Below are 17,669 nucleotides of genomic sequence, written 5' to 3' on the forward strand. Positions count from 1 at the left end.
CTCAAACCACAAGGCCAACAAGCACTCCAATAAATCAGGAACCTTTGGTGTATAAAACCTAAAAAATAAAACAATAACCTCGTCATGATTTATCAGAAATGAACCCAAAAATGTTTTATAATAATTAATAATAATAACAAAAGAGATAGAAGTTCTTTCACAGTTTATCATTAATGTTAATGTATGATTTGTCACTATCATAAACACAAGAATTATTCAAGTTCTAATATAATAAAATCTAAGTTTATCACACACTATAAAACCTCCATGTTGTGCATACCATTCATTTTTGAGCATGAATGATTTGTTTCAATATGCATCTTTCCTCTAATGCTGCTTAGATTGTGCTTGTACTGAAGTCAAGTTTAAGCCATACTGTAAGGCACTACGTATGATTATAAATCCATTTTATGGCAGGCTGAAGTTTTTCTACATCCATAAACACCTTAAATCTCAATCATGGAAATTACCCAAACTGACGTCAGCAGCCACACAGACCAGTGAAAGACATCTTTGGGAAACTCTGTTGAACACATTTGTATCTGTCATCTGTTGGTTAGCGCTCGCTGCCAAAGGCCTGTAATCACTTTTCCCCCTGCCACAAAAAAGCTGCCAATATTACATCTTGTGCAATGTAAAATCATGCACTCTAAAGTAATCTAATAAACTGACTTTACTCACAGGCAGTAAAATCTAGATCACTGTCATCAGTAGAATTGTACAGACGTTCTTCTCTTTTGATTCTGATCGAAGCCAGATGGCACAGATATACAAAACTCTATCATTATTTTAAAATTATTTGTAGTCTTTTAGAATAAAAAAACACAAACACCTCAGTGATGAGGATGAAAAGAATGCTGGGGCAGAAGATGAAGCATCAGGCATGAAAAGAAAGAAGAGGTGTCAGTAAAAGATTAATCAAGGATGGAAGTAATAAAAGAAACAACTGTAAGCCCAAGGCAGACTGCACCACAGTGTAAGTATAGTCTGAAAGTAATTGGGTTTTCCTAATCGTACCTCGGGGCGACTCTCGACTTTTACCAATAAATGGTGAGCTGACGTGATTGTTCAATCATCCTTTGTCCCTCCACACAAGACCAGCCATCAATATTGTAAATGAGCCTCTTCTTGGTAAGGCTGGTCTGGCATTGAAGCTACAACAGCTCACCCCAAATATGAAAAATACAGAGAGAGGCTGTGGCTAGGAGCTACACAGGAATAACACAGTGAACCCATCTTTTGTGACAAAACTGGGACTCTCTTCAAAGGGGAACACAAACTAAATATAGATTCAGCATTGGGTATTTATACCCAAGGTTTGGGCGCTCCCAGCCTATAACTGCAGGGCTGCATAGCCTTGAGCTTGCTTTGTTTTCATTGGATGCGTCAGTGCTGAGGGGGAAAGCCACAGAGCAGCGACTCTTGTAGGGCTATAAGGCCGGATATAACCTATGAGTGGGAGAATCATTTCAAAATGGACATCAAAATAAGTCATGTTTCATATTCTTTTGCTAAAAAAGCAAAACATGTGACATAACAGGGTGAGATGCAACATATGTGGAGAGTGCGGGAGCAAAACAGGTCACACACACACATGGACTTCACATAATCATGGGGTATGTAGTTTCACAGAGTGTGAGAGCGTGTGGAAGTCTTCAGGGTCTCAAACTGCTGCAGAAAACATCAGCTACCTCTTCTACCCTACACTAAGAAAGCTTTTAATGAGCAGCCTCATGTCCCCAGTGGAGATCCATGCTGCTATGAACGCTGCTCTATTTCTGTTCCTTTTCATCCTGCTCTCCTCCTTCAGACCTGACATTCATTATTCCTTCCATCTCCTTAGAGGCAGAACAAGGCCCTGTAACTTCAACTCTTCCCCTCATCAAACGCTGAATTTACTTTAGCTGAAGTCTGAATAAAACCTAAGCTTGTGCTGATTCAGATCCATCACTGTGGTTAAAACAGCATAACATGTGCTGCAAAGTTAGAAGACGTACATGAGGTAGTAAACTCCTGATCAAAGAAGCAACAGGTCTAAAAGCGCATAAATGACAACAAACAATAACATGTGTCTCTTTCCCAAAATCATTTCAAAAGCAAGTAAGTTGCTTTAATATATTTTTAGGTTTGTAAATCTACCTTGCCAACGATAATGTTTCAAATAGAAAAAGGTTGATTTTAAACCTTCATTTGCTTCCTTGGCCAAATAAACATAAGAAGCAAATTTCATGTCTGCTAAATATGAAGTCAAAGCAGCCACTAGGTTATCTTATACTGAAATCTAGCAGCTGAAAGACTTATCTTGCTGGCTGAAAATTCACTGTGTAGCCCCTCTGAAGCTCACTGGTTAAATGTTATTTCTTGTCTTTTTCTATATTTAAAAAAAATTGAGGTATACAGTTAACAATTTAGTGTTTCACAAGAGGGATTAAGTGATTGGACGACCAGTTATGTAACCCTTAAACAGAGTACTGCTATCTTTTTCCCACCACTTCATGTCTCTGTGCTTTGCTAAGCTAACAGGCTGCTGGATGTAGCTTATTAAGCATTCAGTTGACTTTATTTTCTAACTCTGTACAAGAAAGTGAAGTAGTTTCCCAAAATGTGGAGCACATTCCCTGAAAATATAAAAGATACTCTGTTTTTTTTAATCTGTTTTGGTAAGATTGCTTCTCTTCATCTTTTCAAACTATAAAACAGCATGTTCCAAGCCCAATCCGAGCACCCAGTAAGCTAAGGGTCTATGGGAAGACTCTGCCTGTAAGGCATGGTCACTTCCCATCCTTCTCTCCAGACCGCTGTGCTCCAGAGCATTGAATTAGAGACCAGTTAAGGCAGTGGCTTGTAACTGGATAAAAGAGAAGAGTGGAGGGGAGGCATGCAGAGGGCTGCCTTGGTGTCCTATAAATGACATTGTAATTCTCTGAACATGGGTTTTAGTGTAGTCAGCCACCATTAGGGGAAGAGGGAAAAAGGGAGGTATTTTTGCCACTTTACCCAGCCAAGCATCTCTAATGGTGTGTGTATGTGTGCGCGCGTGTGTATATAGTCCACTCTGTCTGAAAGACTCCCTCTGCCCCTATTCCTGTCTGCTCACTCACACAGCGAGAGACAAAGCCTTTACAATGATAGCAGAGAACCAGCGTTAGCACTTGCAGCTATATTCTGTCAGGAGATCATCAGCACTATTCTTTCTCTTTGATTTAAATGTTCCTTTTTCTTTATGCTCCACTAAGCTGTCAACTCCTATTCTATATCACAACACGGCTATTGTACACAGTACCCAATTTAACCAAAGAGATTACTTGAAAGCATTTGCATGTAATGACCTGAAAGAAGTGGAAGCTGAGTAGGAGAAGTGTCTCTGGTGAGAAAGAGGGGCAGTGTTTATAAAATTACCCTCAGATGTCAGACTAGAACATGCAAATAACAGATCAATAGAGCAATTAAGACATCAGTCAATCAAAAAGTCAGGCGGCAGAACCCCAGAGAATGTCCCAGTCTGCTTGATATGATCCTCTGCTGCGTAAACCAACCTGAGAGACTGCCGCTTCGCTCTGAGCTGTTGTGAGAGCTGGTGGTGCTGAAATCTTGTGATTGGTTGTGTGGGATTCTATTAGACAATCCATCGGCCAATCGGTAGTCAGGAATGAAAAGGAGGGCTACAGTGGGGGTTAAAGGGCAAAAATCACAGTGGCATCAGGTGATTGGCAGTTAGCACAAGCACATGCAAACATGCAGTTAGAGCATAAAGCAAGCAGGATAAATTCAGGATTCAGGATTCAGACATTCATCAAGGTGCATTTGTTCAACCTGTCATCACTCTGACTTGAATGCATAAGAACACCAAGGCTGGCTAAGTCTAATTTATTGTTGACACGAAAACGGTGCGGATATTTCACAGCAACTTTTTGATACATAAGGTAAAGGATTTAAAAGTGGAGATTTTTCCTTCATATTTGTTTCCCTTATACAGAGATTTAAGCAAACATAATCAGTTGCTTTCCTAAAATAATGCCAGAGAGAAGTAATTGAGTAGTTTGTTAAGACTGAGTGCATTAAAGGGACTTAGGGAGAAACTGTGATTAATCTGTTTTAGCTTATTCGAAAATAAGATCATGAATATTTTTGACAAAACAGCCAAAGAATATTCATTACACCTTAAGTATGAAACTCCACTTGGCTTTGAAAAACCCTGCATCAAATCCAAGGTAATTAATTTGGATTATTTTCTTTAATATTAGTCAAGCTAAAATGGATTAGCAATTACTCTGAACCTGAAGGAGGAGTAGTGCTGACATGAAAACCCAGCAAGAAATAGATGTATGACTTAACTTGCACTACTCCTTCATTCATGAGGTGTTTATTCAACCTTGGAAAGTAACCAAGATGATGTCTTCTGGGGGGAAAATTACTCTTTTTGAGACAACTCCCCCAAACCACAGCTGGTTTGGAGAGACATCAGAGACTTCTAATGAGGACTTTAAAACTCTGAATAGTGGTCCTTTTATAACTGGAAATTTGTGGCTTGTGATCTGTCTACTTTGTTTTGGATGTTGAGGATAAGATTATTGTCCCTCAGGGACACAAATATACATACTTGAAAAACACACTTGATGGACCTCACACACAGGGGTAACAGAATCTTTAAAAATCTCCACGAGCACACAACTCTCTTCATCACACTTACTGTTGTTGCAGGAGTTCTTGTCGGGCAGGGAGTACCCCAGACTGGCCATCTCCTGCTTGGCCTGGAGCGAGGCCTTCCACTGGGCCTCTGGTAGGTCCACAGCCAGCTCGTGGATGCTGCTGGAGTGAAGAATCTGGGTGGTGGCATATGGAGTGGCCTGGGATGTTTGGCCTGGGCTGTTGTAGTTGGCTTTGGTGGTGAAGTCTATACTGCTGTAGATGGCTCCATCAGATAGCATTGTGCCTGTTTTATCCCCTTGCCCAGTGGGGATATCTAAAAAAGAGGAAGGGAGTGTGTTTTGAAATTAAATGTAACTGTGGAGCATTTAAACAGGACTTGTCTTTGGTCTGGTTTTAAGGCAGATGAAGAGGACCATCCTTTTTGTTTTGCTTCTTATGGTTCAGTTCAACGCTTCAGCAACTCCACCTAAAGGTTTATCTCATTCACCCCATTTATTCATGCCTCCCAGCCCTCAGCCTTCCAGTCCAGGTGCCCCGTTTCCTCTCCACATGTGAGAATCTCTCTCTCCTCCCTCCTCTGTTCATATATATGAGGTATAATACTACTGCTCTGCATGTGTGTGTTTGAGGAGGGAGAGAGAGAGAGTGAGAGAGAAAGACAGAAAGAGCGAGCAGGCAGACTCCCTCCACGGTGCATGGCTTGCATGCCCAGTGAAGGGTAGATGATGTAGAGCCGTGGCGGAAGTGTCCGCATCTGCGCCAGTCAAGCTGCGCCTGTCCTTCACGACTGGCTGCTCAAGACCATCCTTTCAAACACCCATCCACCCCCTGCTCCTCTGCCTCTTCTGCCCGTCTCTCCCCTCACATTCTCTTGCTGTGAGGTATGGGCTGTGACACCAGACCGGACTATTTGCCATTACTCAGCCTGGCGACAGAGGAGGCCCTGCTGTTAATGCTCTAGCTGTCCTCTGATGTGATATATAAATATATACTACAGCGCACGTCTGATATGCATATATGTATGCATCTGGTATGCATATATGTACATGATAAACAACAGGAGATCTTGCAGAACAAGGAGCAAGGCAGGCCATCATCTTTCATCTTTATGGTCTTTTTATCAAAGCCTGGGGGACAGCACCAGAGCACTCACCTCCTCGGCCAAAGTTACTGAGGTCGTTGGGTCCCCCAGAGCTGCTGTTGACAGGCAGGCTGGTGGCCGGCCAAGAGTCCGCTAACCAGGGGTAGCCTGGGTCACTTGCATTTAGCAGGCCTGGCCGGCTAGGCAGAAACACAGGATGAGAAACAAGATTACACATCGGCTGAGAAATTACATTATTATCAGAGCTTTATATGCAAGACATTTCCAGTTATTTATTATGCATGGTTTTATCCACATTATGTTACTGGATTCAGAAATAATGAATAAAAACATGACCGTAATCAGCAGGGAGACAATGAGAAGACAAAAAAAATCAAACATAGGTTTAAATGTAAGTCTGTGCACCAGACTGTGTGTTTGTGTGAGATAAGCTTGCCATAAGCAACTGTCTCTAATGAAAGTATTCAGAGATAGGGTTAAATACTGCACGGATACATTTCTTCTCCTGCAAAGTTGGAATTCCTTCAGGCATACACAGCCCTTTATCTCTCTGTTTCTCCTGCTGTGTCTTTGTCACATTCCCTGAGTTATTAATGCAAAAACACACTGCGGGGACACTAATGCATGCATTTGCTCTCTGCACACATGTGCAGCAATACACAAGGACACCCACATGTGCATGTTTCCTTATCCATTAATTTTCTTTTGCATTCTGCTGTGTTTTCCCATCAACCCCTTGTGGTGATGTCCAGATGATCTAAATCTTATCTGATGAGACGTCAAACCTCGGCCATAGACCCAACATGTTGCCCCGACCCACTTGTGGGATGCCTGTGTGTGGGAGAGGGCAACTCCATTTAACAGGTGTTGTGTCCCTCCTGAGGGGGTGAAACCCATAAAAAGCAGCCATTAAGACTTTAACCTGTCATGGGTGACTGCTGGGAGGCCATTAGGGCCACTTTACTGTACAATCACGTCTAAGGCTCGTTACCATGGCTAACACAGATGGAGTTAAATGAGAATGAGATGGAGTTAAATGCCTTTGTTTATGTGTCACTTCAGTAACACATCCGACTCTGCTTGTTTTAGAGGAATTTGGATTCAACTGGATTAAAATTGATTATTTTAAAGAACATTATGCTTGTTTAATAACTTTTTAACTTCATTAGAGGAAGGATACAAAATTAACAGATTCAAGCAGAAAGAAAAACATCAAGCAATAGCTGATGGTGTCTTTTCTTCCATTTCCCCCTGAGACATTCCCTTCAACTGGCAGACAAGCGCCGCATGTGATGAAGCGGGTGGCATCATCTTCTCAGAAACACAGTGCGCCCCGCTGTCAGTGCCCGGCAGTGCTGTATGTATCAGGCTACAGATACATGTGTGCATCCTGAGAAGCTGCAGAGCACAGTAGTTAGCAGCCAGGCTGCCTGATGGGGGTTTTTTGTCTTAGCTCCAGTGGTGTGTCATGTTGGCTCTGAGGGACTGGGAGAGAATCAAGCCCTGAGGAAAAAGGGCAGGTAATGGGCGTGCTGCAGTCAGCCTCTTGCTCAGCCACAGGTTCTAATGAGAAGAGCCGTTCTATCGAAGGGGGGGGGGGGGGGGGGGGGGGTCCAAATGAACTGCAGCCCTGGCAAGCTAAGAGCCCTTGCTGTGGTTCCTGAATGCCAAAACAGGCCCTCAGGGGAGACGAGTCATTCAAATTGATGGCTGTGCATCAGACAGATGCACTTTTATAGGGTAATACATCTCCCCCCGTCCTTCCTACCTCTGTTTCTGGCTGCCATATTTCCCCACTGCCATCATTCTCTCCTGTTATACCATCTTTTCCCCCCAACACTGTTTTCCTTTATTTTACCCTGATACATCCCTCCCTCACTCTTTCTGTTAAAAGACTAAATCACAACCAAGTAAGGGTCCACACCTTTGTCTCACTCATCCATTATGCTACACCCAATCCTCACTTCAACAACGAGAGACTGTTTGAAGGACAAGGTGCTGAAAGTGGAAATAGCTGCATTATTTCTGTATTTATCACACAGCTATATTTGCTTGGTTTATTCCAGCAAGTGGTAATGAGGACAAGACTGACTCTTACTTTGGATGTTTCTTATACATAAATACATGTATGAGGGTGGCTGTGTGTGTTTGAGTGGGTGTGAAATAGTTTGGTAATGGGAAGCAGGTGGGAGTTTGGACAGCAGGTCATACATCTAATGAAAAGTCAACACATAACTTTTAATCCCCAGCCAACCCAGGATGGATGGCAACCTTGGCAGATAAAATTTGATTTGGAGCTTTTCCTCTTCCTGTTAGACATTTCAGTTACTTGTGATGGGTGGGAAACCATAAATATTGCCGAAGATGCCTGACACTGAGCCTCCCATAAATAAGCCCAGAGAGAGATATTAATTCCAGAGCAACTTCATAAATCAGCTGTTTATGGTCCCACAGACTAGTGAATGGAACTTGGATTAAAAAGTCTAGATATTAGCTAACACTTAAGGGATAGGAAATACAGATTACTTTCTGGAATAACTCTCAGGGAAACATGTCTACATTTCACATTCAGATCCAGCGATGTAAAGGAATCTCCATAGCAACAGTTTTAGTGAAACCTGTTCACTGCAAGGCTCTGCCCATGCTTCCCGCCTATAGGAGTGAGCCTGCTTTGCTAAAATATTGATCAGTGCCAGGATAGGAACTTATTACTACCTCCTAATTACCATCTCCCTATTGGCAGGGGGATAAGGAATGAGCCCTTATCGGCTTTTATCAATTTCAATTGAGCAGCCAAGTCAAATCGTGCAGGTCTACCAATCAGCAGCCTATTCATCTTCCATGAATCATTTATTTTGTGATCGATTAAGTGTAATTGTTCAGTCAAGGCAATTTGGCAGGAGCCAATGAGAAACTGGAAACAGACGCAGCTTCATTTGCTATTGTCTAATTAATGCAATAAACATCTCATGTAACAAATGAACACATTTTCCTCTGATACTCTGCTGCACATTTCCACTCTCAGGGCAGATGGGCAAGTTGCAACATCTGGGATTTGATGGCACCAGAGTGACGAGCGGATCAGAGGCTCGGGTTAGAATAAGAGTTCCAGACTGCATCCTTTTTCAGTGTTGTGGAAATTGTGTCAGTCGCTGCTACAGACTGAAGATATGACAAATACCGAGCACCACGAATACAGACATTTCAAATCCCATTCGCTGGAGTGAGAATCAGAACCACTTATGTGGAAAATTGGAGGAAAAACACTACAGCAGAAAGTAGATGAGAAAAGGCTTGGCAAGTGGCGTGGCTAATTCATTGAGAGCGTGCTAGAAGCTCACAGAACAATATAGGCAAATTCTCCTTTCTGGCATTCAGTCATACCCACACAGTGCAGGGAGAAAATAGAGAAAAGCATAAATAAAAATGCTGCAAACAGAGTGCAGAGGAGACACACTCCCAAAAGCCCAGAGACACACAGGGTCAGATTCAGTTGGCAATCTCTTGCTGAGTGTTTGAGATCTGCAGGCTTTACCTAGTCAGGTGTGATAAGCAGTCGACAGACAGAAGCCCGGGATTCTCAAGGGACTCTCTTGAATACCCACAAAGGCTCAGTAACTGGTGTCATTGAGATGTGCCCTATTCTTCGTAGCCCTTCTTGCTTTCACCAACACACACTGACATGGAGCAGGCTGTATGGGGGTGCAAACGGGGTACCTCCACACACATCCTTCCCCTGGGTAATTATTTTTACATTATTACATGTGCTCAGATCCCTGCCGCCCACGCAAGGTGACAGGCAAATTTATCACTCCGGAGGGCTTCTGGGTTGCCTGTAACCAGCAGCGGAAGATAAATGACAAAATAAAAGCACTCTCTGCTTAAATTGTTTCTGTTAATTCTGTTGAGGAGATTTATGAGTTCATCTATTGATGCATGAACAGAGATGTGGTAGAAATGTATATTTGCACGCTGGTTTGCATGGCAGGCGCACAAACATGTATTGGTTATCTATCAATCTATCGGCCATTTATCAGGTTTACAATCAAATGAAGCTTGCTGTAGACTTATTGCATGAGTGTAGAGGGAAGGATATGATAAGGCATGTAAAGCTTAGAGTACAGATGATTGAAGGGTTTCTTTTAGTACTTGAAAAAAAATGGTGGTTGCTGTGTTGTCTTTGGTGGGAAACTCACCTTCCATTGCTCATCAGGCCACCATCAACTCTCTGGAATGTCACTACAATCAAAGAAGAAGGACAGAGGAAAAGACAAAGCCAGATATTAAGTTTTTCCAGTAGTATACTGAGATTTGTTCCCACAATTGACAAAAGATGGAGTGTATTTTGGCTGGTCCACTTTGCCCTTGTGCTCCAGCAGCTACAGCTATCAGTTCTCTTTTTCTCACACAGCTAGATAGTTGATGCAAATGCTAAAGGTTGCAGATGTCCCCTGCGTCCAATGCCTTTCATGAAAATTAAAAATAAAAAAAGATGCAATGATGAGGATTGGATATTGCTTTGCTCTGCATAAGTGGAGACGTCATGTGTTCCTCAAGGACAAGATGCCTGATGAGAGGCAAAACTCATTTCATCTTTCCTATTTTGCTGCTGAGTTATTATCAGATTTGTGATTAAATCTTAGCCAAAAAATGATTAGAAAAGGCAGAGGGCTCATTAATCACGTGGAGTTTTCTTTCTGCAAGCGTTGAGACTGAGTTACGGATCCTTCAGCAAGCAAGGCTCCCCAGAAGCCATACATGTGGCCTGTTCCATTACAGTGATCTATAGATAACAAGGGCCGTTCTTTGTCAGTGGCTAGTAAAACTGTGAGGCTCACAGAGAGAGGCGGCTGTGAAGGATCCATTTCATGTCTGTTCAATGACCATGATGACAAAGCAGCATCGAGACTTCTAAGCGTGTAAGAACTTCAATGGATCACACAGGAAGCACAGAGAAGCAGCAAGAGTTTTGGAAATCACCTCATGCCAATGAGGAGGGAAAAAAAGAGTGGAGGGGAAAAAAGAGAGCTGGTTTACTCGGGAGAGAGAAGGAGAGCTGTTAGTAATTTGGCTCATTTGTTCTACAGATGGAGATTAAAGAGAGGAGGAGGCTGAACATTCCTCCTCTCTTCTCTGTTCCATTCAGGTTGATTCCACAACAAGCCCAGGCACGGGCGAGACAGGGGGCTTTTCTGTGGCTGACGTAGTAACAGAGACGATGAGGAGAGGAAAACTCCCACAATAGATTACAGAGGCTACAAACAGGACATTTGAAGGTTTCATCAACTTTACCTAAGCTTACTTAATCCAATTTCCACTCTGGTGAACAGGATTTTAGGATGTTAAACAAGAGGAACACTATCTGCATTTGTCTAGAATGCTTGTCAGAGAAAGTGATAGTTTACTCACAGCATTAAGTCAATGAATTTCAGCAAATGGAATTAAATACTTACTGCTAAAAAAAAGTTTCAGATAACAGCAACAGTGCAGGTCTGTTTGAATTATATATACTGTATCTTTGACAGCTCAAGACAGAGCCTGCATTCTTTTTTTAGTCATAGCTAAAGCTGATTCTCTTTGTTCCACCAGCAACAAACTTGCATTAGAGAATTTTCTGTTGTTTGAGGGAGAGGACTGACAGGAGGAGGAGGTGGAGGCGAGGGGGAGGCTGTGCAGCGGGAAGGCCTCTGAAGTCCCTATCTGTGCTCAGGCACATTTCTGGGCTGCTGTGGAATACTTTCATGTTAGCCAGAGTGACACGGCGGCATTGCTGTGCTTCTCGCCTCCGTCTTCCAGATAAGCACTTTCTCCAATATGAATACAGATTAATCCCCTTTAATAAGCATTAAGGGGGGGTGGACGTAATCAGTGTATAAAAATTCCATCAAATCTCTTTCCTGCTGGCCGTGTGCCCCAACACTGTGCTGATTTACCTCTCCTGCTCTGACAGCTTTAGGGGGCTGAGATAGGACACTCTGGATACATCAACTAATTGTCAATACAGGGAAGAGCAGCGCTGTAGGACTCTTCAGACACACTCTGACTCATGTTCCAAGTATCACCTCACTCTAACTTCATTAACTCTGATATGTTTGACCTTGTTTGTGTTTTCCCTGCAAAACTTTAGTGAGCTAACATTTGTCCTGTCTGGCTTCTCTGGTGTACAATTTAAAACCAGACTTTAAATCACATATCAGTGAACCTGAGGACATGTTCACTGAAACATTTTCCAACTTGATGGAAATTTTTTTGAACGATGACAGAAAAATCTGAAGGCTGTCCGTCACTTTGACAGATTACAATTCTGAGGGCGACCCATCATGAAGCTCAGTAATTGTCAATATGTGGGAAAATCCCTCATAAATATAAAATAATGTGTATAATGACACAGTGAATGTTTGCAGGGTTATGTCCATCGTGGATCACTTCTCGCTCTCACCATCTCCCTCCTCCCTAAACACATGCAGTAGAGCAGCTGTGCTGTGAAGAGAGGAAGCAACTGTCTGACAGGACCACTGCTAACCCATCCTGAGACAACAGACAACCTTCATGGCTAAACTTATTTTTATGTTACCTGCATTCTGTCCTAACAAAAGCAGAGCAACTAATGATGTATAACTGAGAGTTTCAGTGTGTTTGTGCCCAGCGTAGACATGTTGTCTTTGAATCCAAATGTGAGAAAATGCTGCTAGCTAAATGTAATGCACAAAGGTTATATGAGCTTATGCTAGCAGTAACTGAATAGTTTGATTAGCGTTACTTAGTGAATGCTGACATGAGACAAACTAAACTCTTGCAATAGCTTCACAATTAGAGATAATCTGTAAAATGTTGCTAACACACTGTTACACTCACCTTAAGATTCCAACAAACATAAACTAACAAGCCAAATATATGAAGTCAGTAGTGAGTTCTACTTTCATGATAAAAACCCCAGAATCTTAATGTAAGGAAAGAGGGAGGAATTCACCAACCAGCTGCATAAATGACACCTATGGGGAACAGGGATGGAAAATACAATGAGATCTTAGATTAAAAAAAAAGAAAAATAAGATCACTGGAGGGAAAGGAGGTAGTCTCACCCTACACCACAAGACTGCCACTGAAAAAAGGTACACGTGACAGGATGGAACTTTCATCCACAACAGACAGACACACAACTACAACACAATATGTAAAGGAAGCTGTAGGTTTGGCAGGAGTTAGGACTTAAGTTTGCAGGGCTCTGGTCATTACCAATAACAAATCTAAATTCCTTTGACCTTCACATGATTTTCGCTGTTTTGTTAAATTTCTTTCATAAGGAAACAGTTTAGATAAGCATCAGCCATGACCATGAGCCGGACAATCCAAGTATATAAACTGTTAACGGGCAGGAGATGACTCTGCGTTGGGGTTGGGTGAGGAGACGGGACAAATGAACAGTACCTGCAGGGGTGAAGGTGAAGGACTGAACTGCAAAACAAGAAGACAGAGAAGTTGTGCGTTAAAAGCCTGCAGAGATAAGCGGTGCTTTAAGGGTGTCTGCACACCGGGGACGGGGTCAAGCCAAGAACTGCTGAGGTTTCAGACAGTGTAAGACCAGATCGTCGCCCAGTGTGCAGAGCGTCAGCCAGGAAAGCAGCCGGCTCAGAGGCCACAGAGGTGTAGAGACGGTGGCAAAAACCAAAGAAAACACACAAACACATAAATGCAACAAACAGAAATGAAGAGCAAATCATCCAAACCAGAAAAGCATAGCGGCCACTGTACATGCCATCACTTGCTAAAAATAACTGGGAAAAAAAATGTCTACTTTAATCAGTTTAATTGAATATCTGCTTTTTAGAAAAACGAAACTAATGTAGGGATATTGTGCAGAACTGACTGCAACACTCATGTGTTCGCTCATTACCATTTTCTGCTCTCTAATTAAATCTTGAACTCTTGGCAGTGTATGTGGACTTGGTGGTTGCTCGTATCAACTAGGGAGGGTCACTCAGTAAGATGTTAGGGTCAGCGTGTGGGAGGAGAGCTGCACAAACTTCAGCCTCAGTGACCAGGAGAGAGTCCAGCCTGCCCACTCAGCTCGGCCCACCCTGGGCTATTAACCAACACTGTGGGTGGATTTGTCAAAAAGTGTAGCCTTCTGGAAATGAGTCACATGGACATCTGTCTCTCTGTTGAGCTTTAACACTACAAGCACCTCAACCAACTGCTAGCTGCTTCAGAAATGTTTCATGAAAACTGAACTAATTGAGGCTCAAAGAGGATGATGTAGTTGGGAAATTATCTGGATTTGACTACAAAAAGAGCTCAACAGAGTGTCAGATGAAATTTACATAAAAGACTGAGAGACTTTGATCACTCTAACCTGCGTAGTTGCTCAGCCCCTTTCTCTTCTTTCTCCTCCAGTAGAGCCAGATGCTGAAGCCCATGAGGATGACCCAGCAGGCCCCTCCGATACCAGCGATAAAGGCAGGCTGTTTCACCACATCAGTGATCTGCTCCGTGATGCTGTTGTTCCGGTTTCCATGTATAATCACGTCCCTGAACTCCTTACCTGAGGGCACGGGGATAGACAGGCAACGTTAATGTGACGCTGGGTGGATACTTATTGGAGAGAAACATGAAATAATAATGCAGTTGTGGTCGATTTTCTGCTTCAAGGTGAAAGTTAACACAGTCGCCCATGTGATACACAAGGGCCTGAGAATGTTCCACTTTTTCATTGTGCAGAAATAACACCTACAGATACATCAAGAAAGGGGTTAGGGTGAGATTAAGCTGGAAGAAAGATGGTATGATGAATTTCAGCTGAGATATTGACCAAGGGAGCAGAACATAGATCTAAAGGATGTGCAGTGAAACATAATGTACAGACTGAAAAAAGGACAAAGCCTAAAAGCTTATAACAAACCCCCAGGTGAACAGATTGTTTGCTTAGCTCCAGCCCTAATTCACTCCATTGCCGGTAAAACACACACACCATGTGAGATGAGAAGAGACGATCCTGGTCTGTATTGATCTCCAATCACAGCTCACCCTGCCAAGTCTGTTTGGCACTATTTCATGGAGCATGATAAGACACAGAGCAAAAACAAACGTTCCCGCAAGTTGACAGGAACATACACGCTCTCATAAAGATAAACACATGCACACATTGTATGTGTTGTGTATGCATGCAAAGTTGCACACATGGTCTGCATCTTTTTTTATTACTGTGTAACCACAAACACACACACACCCATATCCACATCCACACACAAGCAAACACACAGTGTATTTTATCGGTAGGCTCGGGGCTCAGCTCTCGGAGATGGATTATGTGAGTGACACTGGGGAAATAAGAACATGCTACAGGCCAAGCCATCAGTTATGGGTCAAATCAGGCACAATCTGCCTCAGCTCCACATAAATCATATGTGGTCCGGACACACATCAAAATAGTAGTATTTTTACCATAATATTCATTTCACATTTCCAAGTGTTCAATGAAAATCCTCACTTTAGTTTGTCTTTTACTGAAATCATCCACTGACACTCAAATACAAACTGAGTCAACACCTGGATGACTCTGAAAATACACGTTGAAAGCTGTGATTGTTTCCAAACACAAATCTTACCGATGATTATAGACTGAGGTTCACTCTTCACTCCCACCCCAGCACTGGTGCTGGCAGCCACCTCCACCTGGTACACCACGCCCACCTGCAGCCTGCCCACCACCACTGAGCGTATGGCTGCATCCACTGTCTTATTTACATGGAAACGTGTCTCATTCCCCAGACACCAGATCTAAAGCAGAAAGAGGGGGAAAAAACAGAGAGGCAGTTGATTCCACTTGGCATAGTGTAAGTCAGATGAGAATAGGTAATGACTCACTGGGACAAACCTTGTACTCTTGGATGATGCCGTTCTGGTGGTCTGGAGGAGGAGGGTCCCAGGAGATGCTAATTGAAGTGCTGTTCTGGTTTCCAACAGTCAGGACTGTTACCTGCTGAGGGGGGGCACTTGGAGCTGAAAGAAGAGGCACAAAATAATCAAAGTTCAGTCTTTAGAAAGGATAATACTCAAATACACAGCAGCATTGCACATCTGAATACATCTAAACATATATATACACACATCCACGCACATACTCGTCAACACACACACATTTTGCCAAGGAAAGTTATTCTTCAAGGAAAGCACAGGTGGCTGAGGGCTGTCAGGTTGTCTCATTAGAGGGGGATTTACATGAAGGCCTCGGCAGGTCTGACACGGCTACAGTCTGTCTTTAAGGCTTCACTATGATTTAATATCTCATCCTCTGCTACAGCCCGTTGGATTTGCTCAGAGAATACTGGTATTGATTTGTGGAATGACAGCCAGGCACAGTCAAGCAAGTGCTCTCAGTCAGGCTAAGACTCCTGCACTGACCGAGCCAGGGTGGCATGTGGGTCAACAAGCTTATAAGATGAGGCGCGGACAAGAAGGAAATATGAAAAAAGAACATTTCAGCGAAAAGGAAACAAAGTCTCAGTAAACATATTGACTGACTCCATCGATCAAGCGAGATGAAACTAAAGCCAGTAGGTGAGGATCAGAGAGGAGCTCCAGAGCGAGGCACAGCTAAATGAATTGGCACCATCCACAGGCGGACAGATAGTGGATAGGAACAAGACAAGTCCAAGCTTTCATAAACCTCACTCTGTTGTTATTCTGATGGCAACTATTTTCTGACCCCACAAGGGGTAACCGGGGAAAAATAAATAACAGTTGACCCAACTGGAAATAACGTTTTAAAAATAATGTTTTCTCATTTCCGCAGTGGCTGGCAGGGGAGCGGCACCACAGCAGAATACTGACAGGTCAATTACTCCTGGGCTGCCTCTCCCTCACCTCGCCGCCATCCAAAATGGCACGTGTCACCCTGTAAATCTGTGCTCATCCCTCAGCGCGATTGGCCACACCGGCCCCCAGAGAGCCAGGAGGCCCTGGCATGGTGGAAGATGAATGGGTCCAATGATGAACCCAACACCTTGGCCAGATTAGAAGCAATCTACCAAGGCAGCATCTGATCAACCATCACGCTCAAGGCTCTCCAACACTGCATTACATCCAGGTGACAAAGTGCTGGATTGTTGCTTGGCAGCCATCAGCGGCAATGTCGTTCAAAGTTAATGTTATGAATGATTTAGCAGCTTATTATCATGCATATTTGTACTAAACAATTCACATTTTTCATTAGAGGCCTGGGAGGCTGTGCTAATAGAGCCATTAGCAGAGTGATGTATGGCAGGCAGGAATGTGACCCCCTGTCTCTCATGTATACACAACGCTGTGCTACACAATGAAGGAACACAAACATGTCATATCCACACAGAAAGAAGCCAATAACTAACACAAAGCTGTGGGTGGTGTGGGATGAAACCTGAGGACCCTACTCACAGATATCCATCAGCGTGGCTGTAGATTAGTCCACAATAAATTAACATTTTCACAAACATGACTGGTTTACCTTCCCCCTAGGCATTATTTTGCATTAACGATGCATTGCTAGGCCATAATTCAGTGGGAATCAGATGGCAAGTGAAGTTCATTTGTCTGCCATGACATGACTGTCCAGATGGAGAGGGACAATTGTGTGAAAGGGAAGAGAAAGACTACAAAGACGGACACAGCATTGGCCGATCATACTCTAAGCCAGCATCCGTCTGGACCTGCTCACAGGGTTTTCTAATTGTGTTAGCTAATGGACTACCTTAGTTTTAATCACCCTCTAAATGAGACTTCCCTATCTATCTCTATGCCCTTCTCAGTAGTCCCAGGGTCTCTGAGGAGCCTAGAGCTGTGTGTCTGAAGGTGTATCAGCTATGACCAGGCGCAGCAGCAGGGCTGTGACAGAAATAGAAAGGGGTTGAGCGCACTGAGGGACCGGGATGCAGATAGAGCA

General features: G+C 43.2%; 1 protein-coding gene across 1 annotated transcript in view; it reads right to left on the reverse strand.

Moving 5' to 3' along the window:
• robo2 (roundabout, axon guidance receptor, homolog 2 (Drosophila)) overlaps window positions 1–17,669 on the reverse strand; it is a 341,550-nt gene that overhangs the window by 16,199 nt on the left and 307,682 nt on the right. The window contains exons 18-25 of the mRNA XM_034700866.1: window positions 15,627–15,751; window positions 15,358–15,529; window positions 14,106–14,294; window positions 13,181–13,207; window positions 9,949–9,991; window positions 5,804–5,931; window positions 4,691–4,963; window positions 3,537–3,662 (exon numbers count right to left, since the gene is read on the reverse strand). Coding sequence (XP_034556757.1) covers window positions 3,537–3,662; window positions 4,691–4,963; window positions 5,804–5,931; window positions 9,949–9,991; window positions 13,181–13,207; window positions 14,106–14,294; window positions 15,358–15,529; window positions 15,627–15,751 — 1,083 coding nt within the window. The remainder of the gene's footprint in view (window positions 1–3,536; window positions 3,663–4,690; window positions 4,964–5,803; window positions 5,932–9,948; window positions 9,992–13,180; window positions 13,208–14,105; window positions 14,295–15,357; window positions 15,530–15,626; window positions 15,752–17,669) is intronic.

This window comes from Notolabrus celidotus, chromosome 14, assembly GCF_009762535.1.
Source record: "Notolabrus celidotus isolate fNotCel1 chromosome 14, fNotCel1.pri, whole genome shotgun sequence".
In the NCBI taxonomy this organism is placed as follows: Eukaryota; Metazoa; Chordata; class Actinopteri; order Labriformes; family Labridae; genus Notolabrus; species Notolabrus celidotus.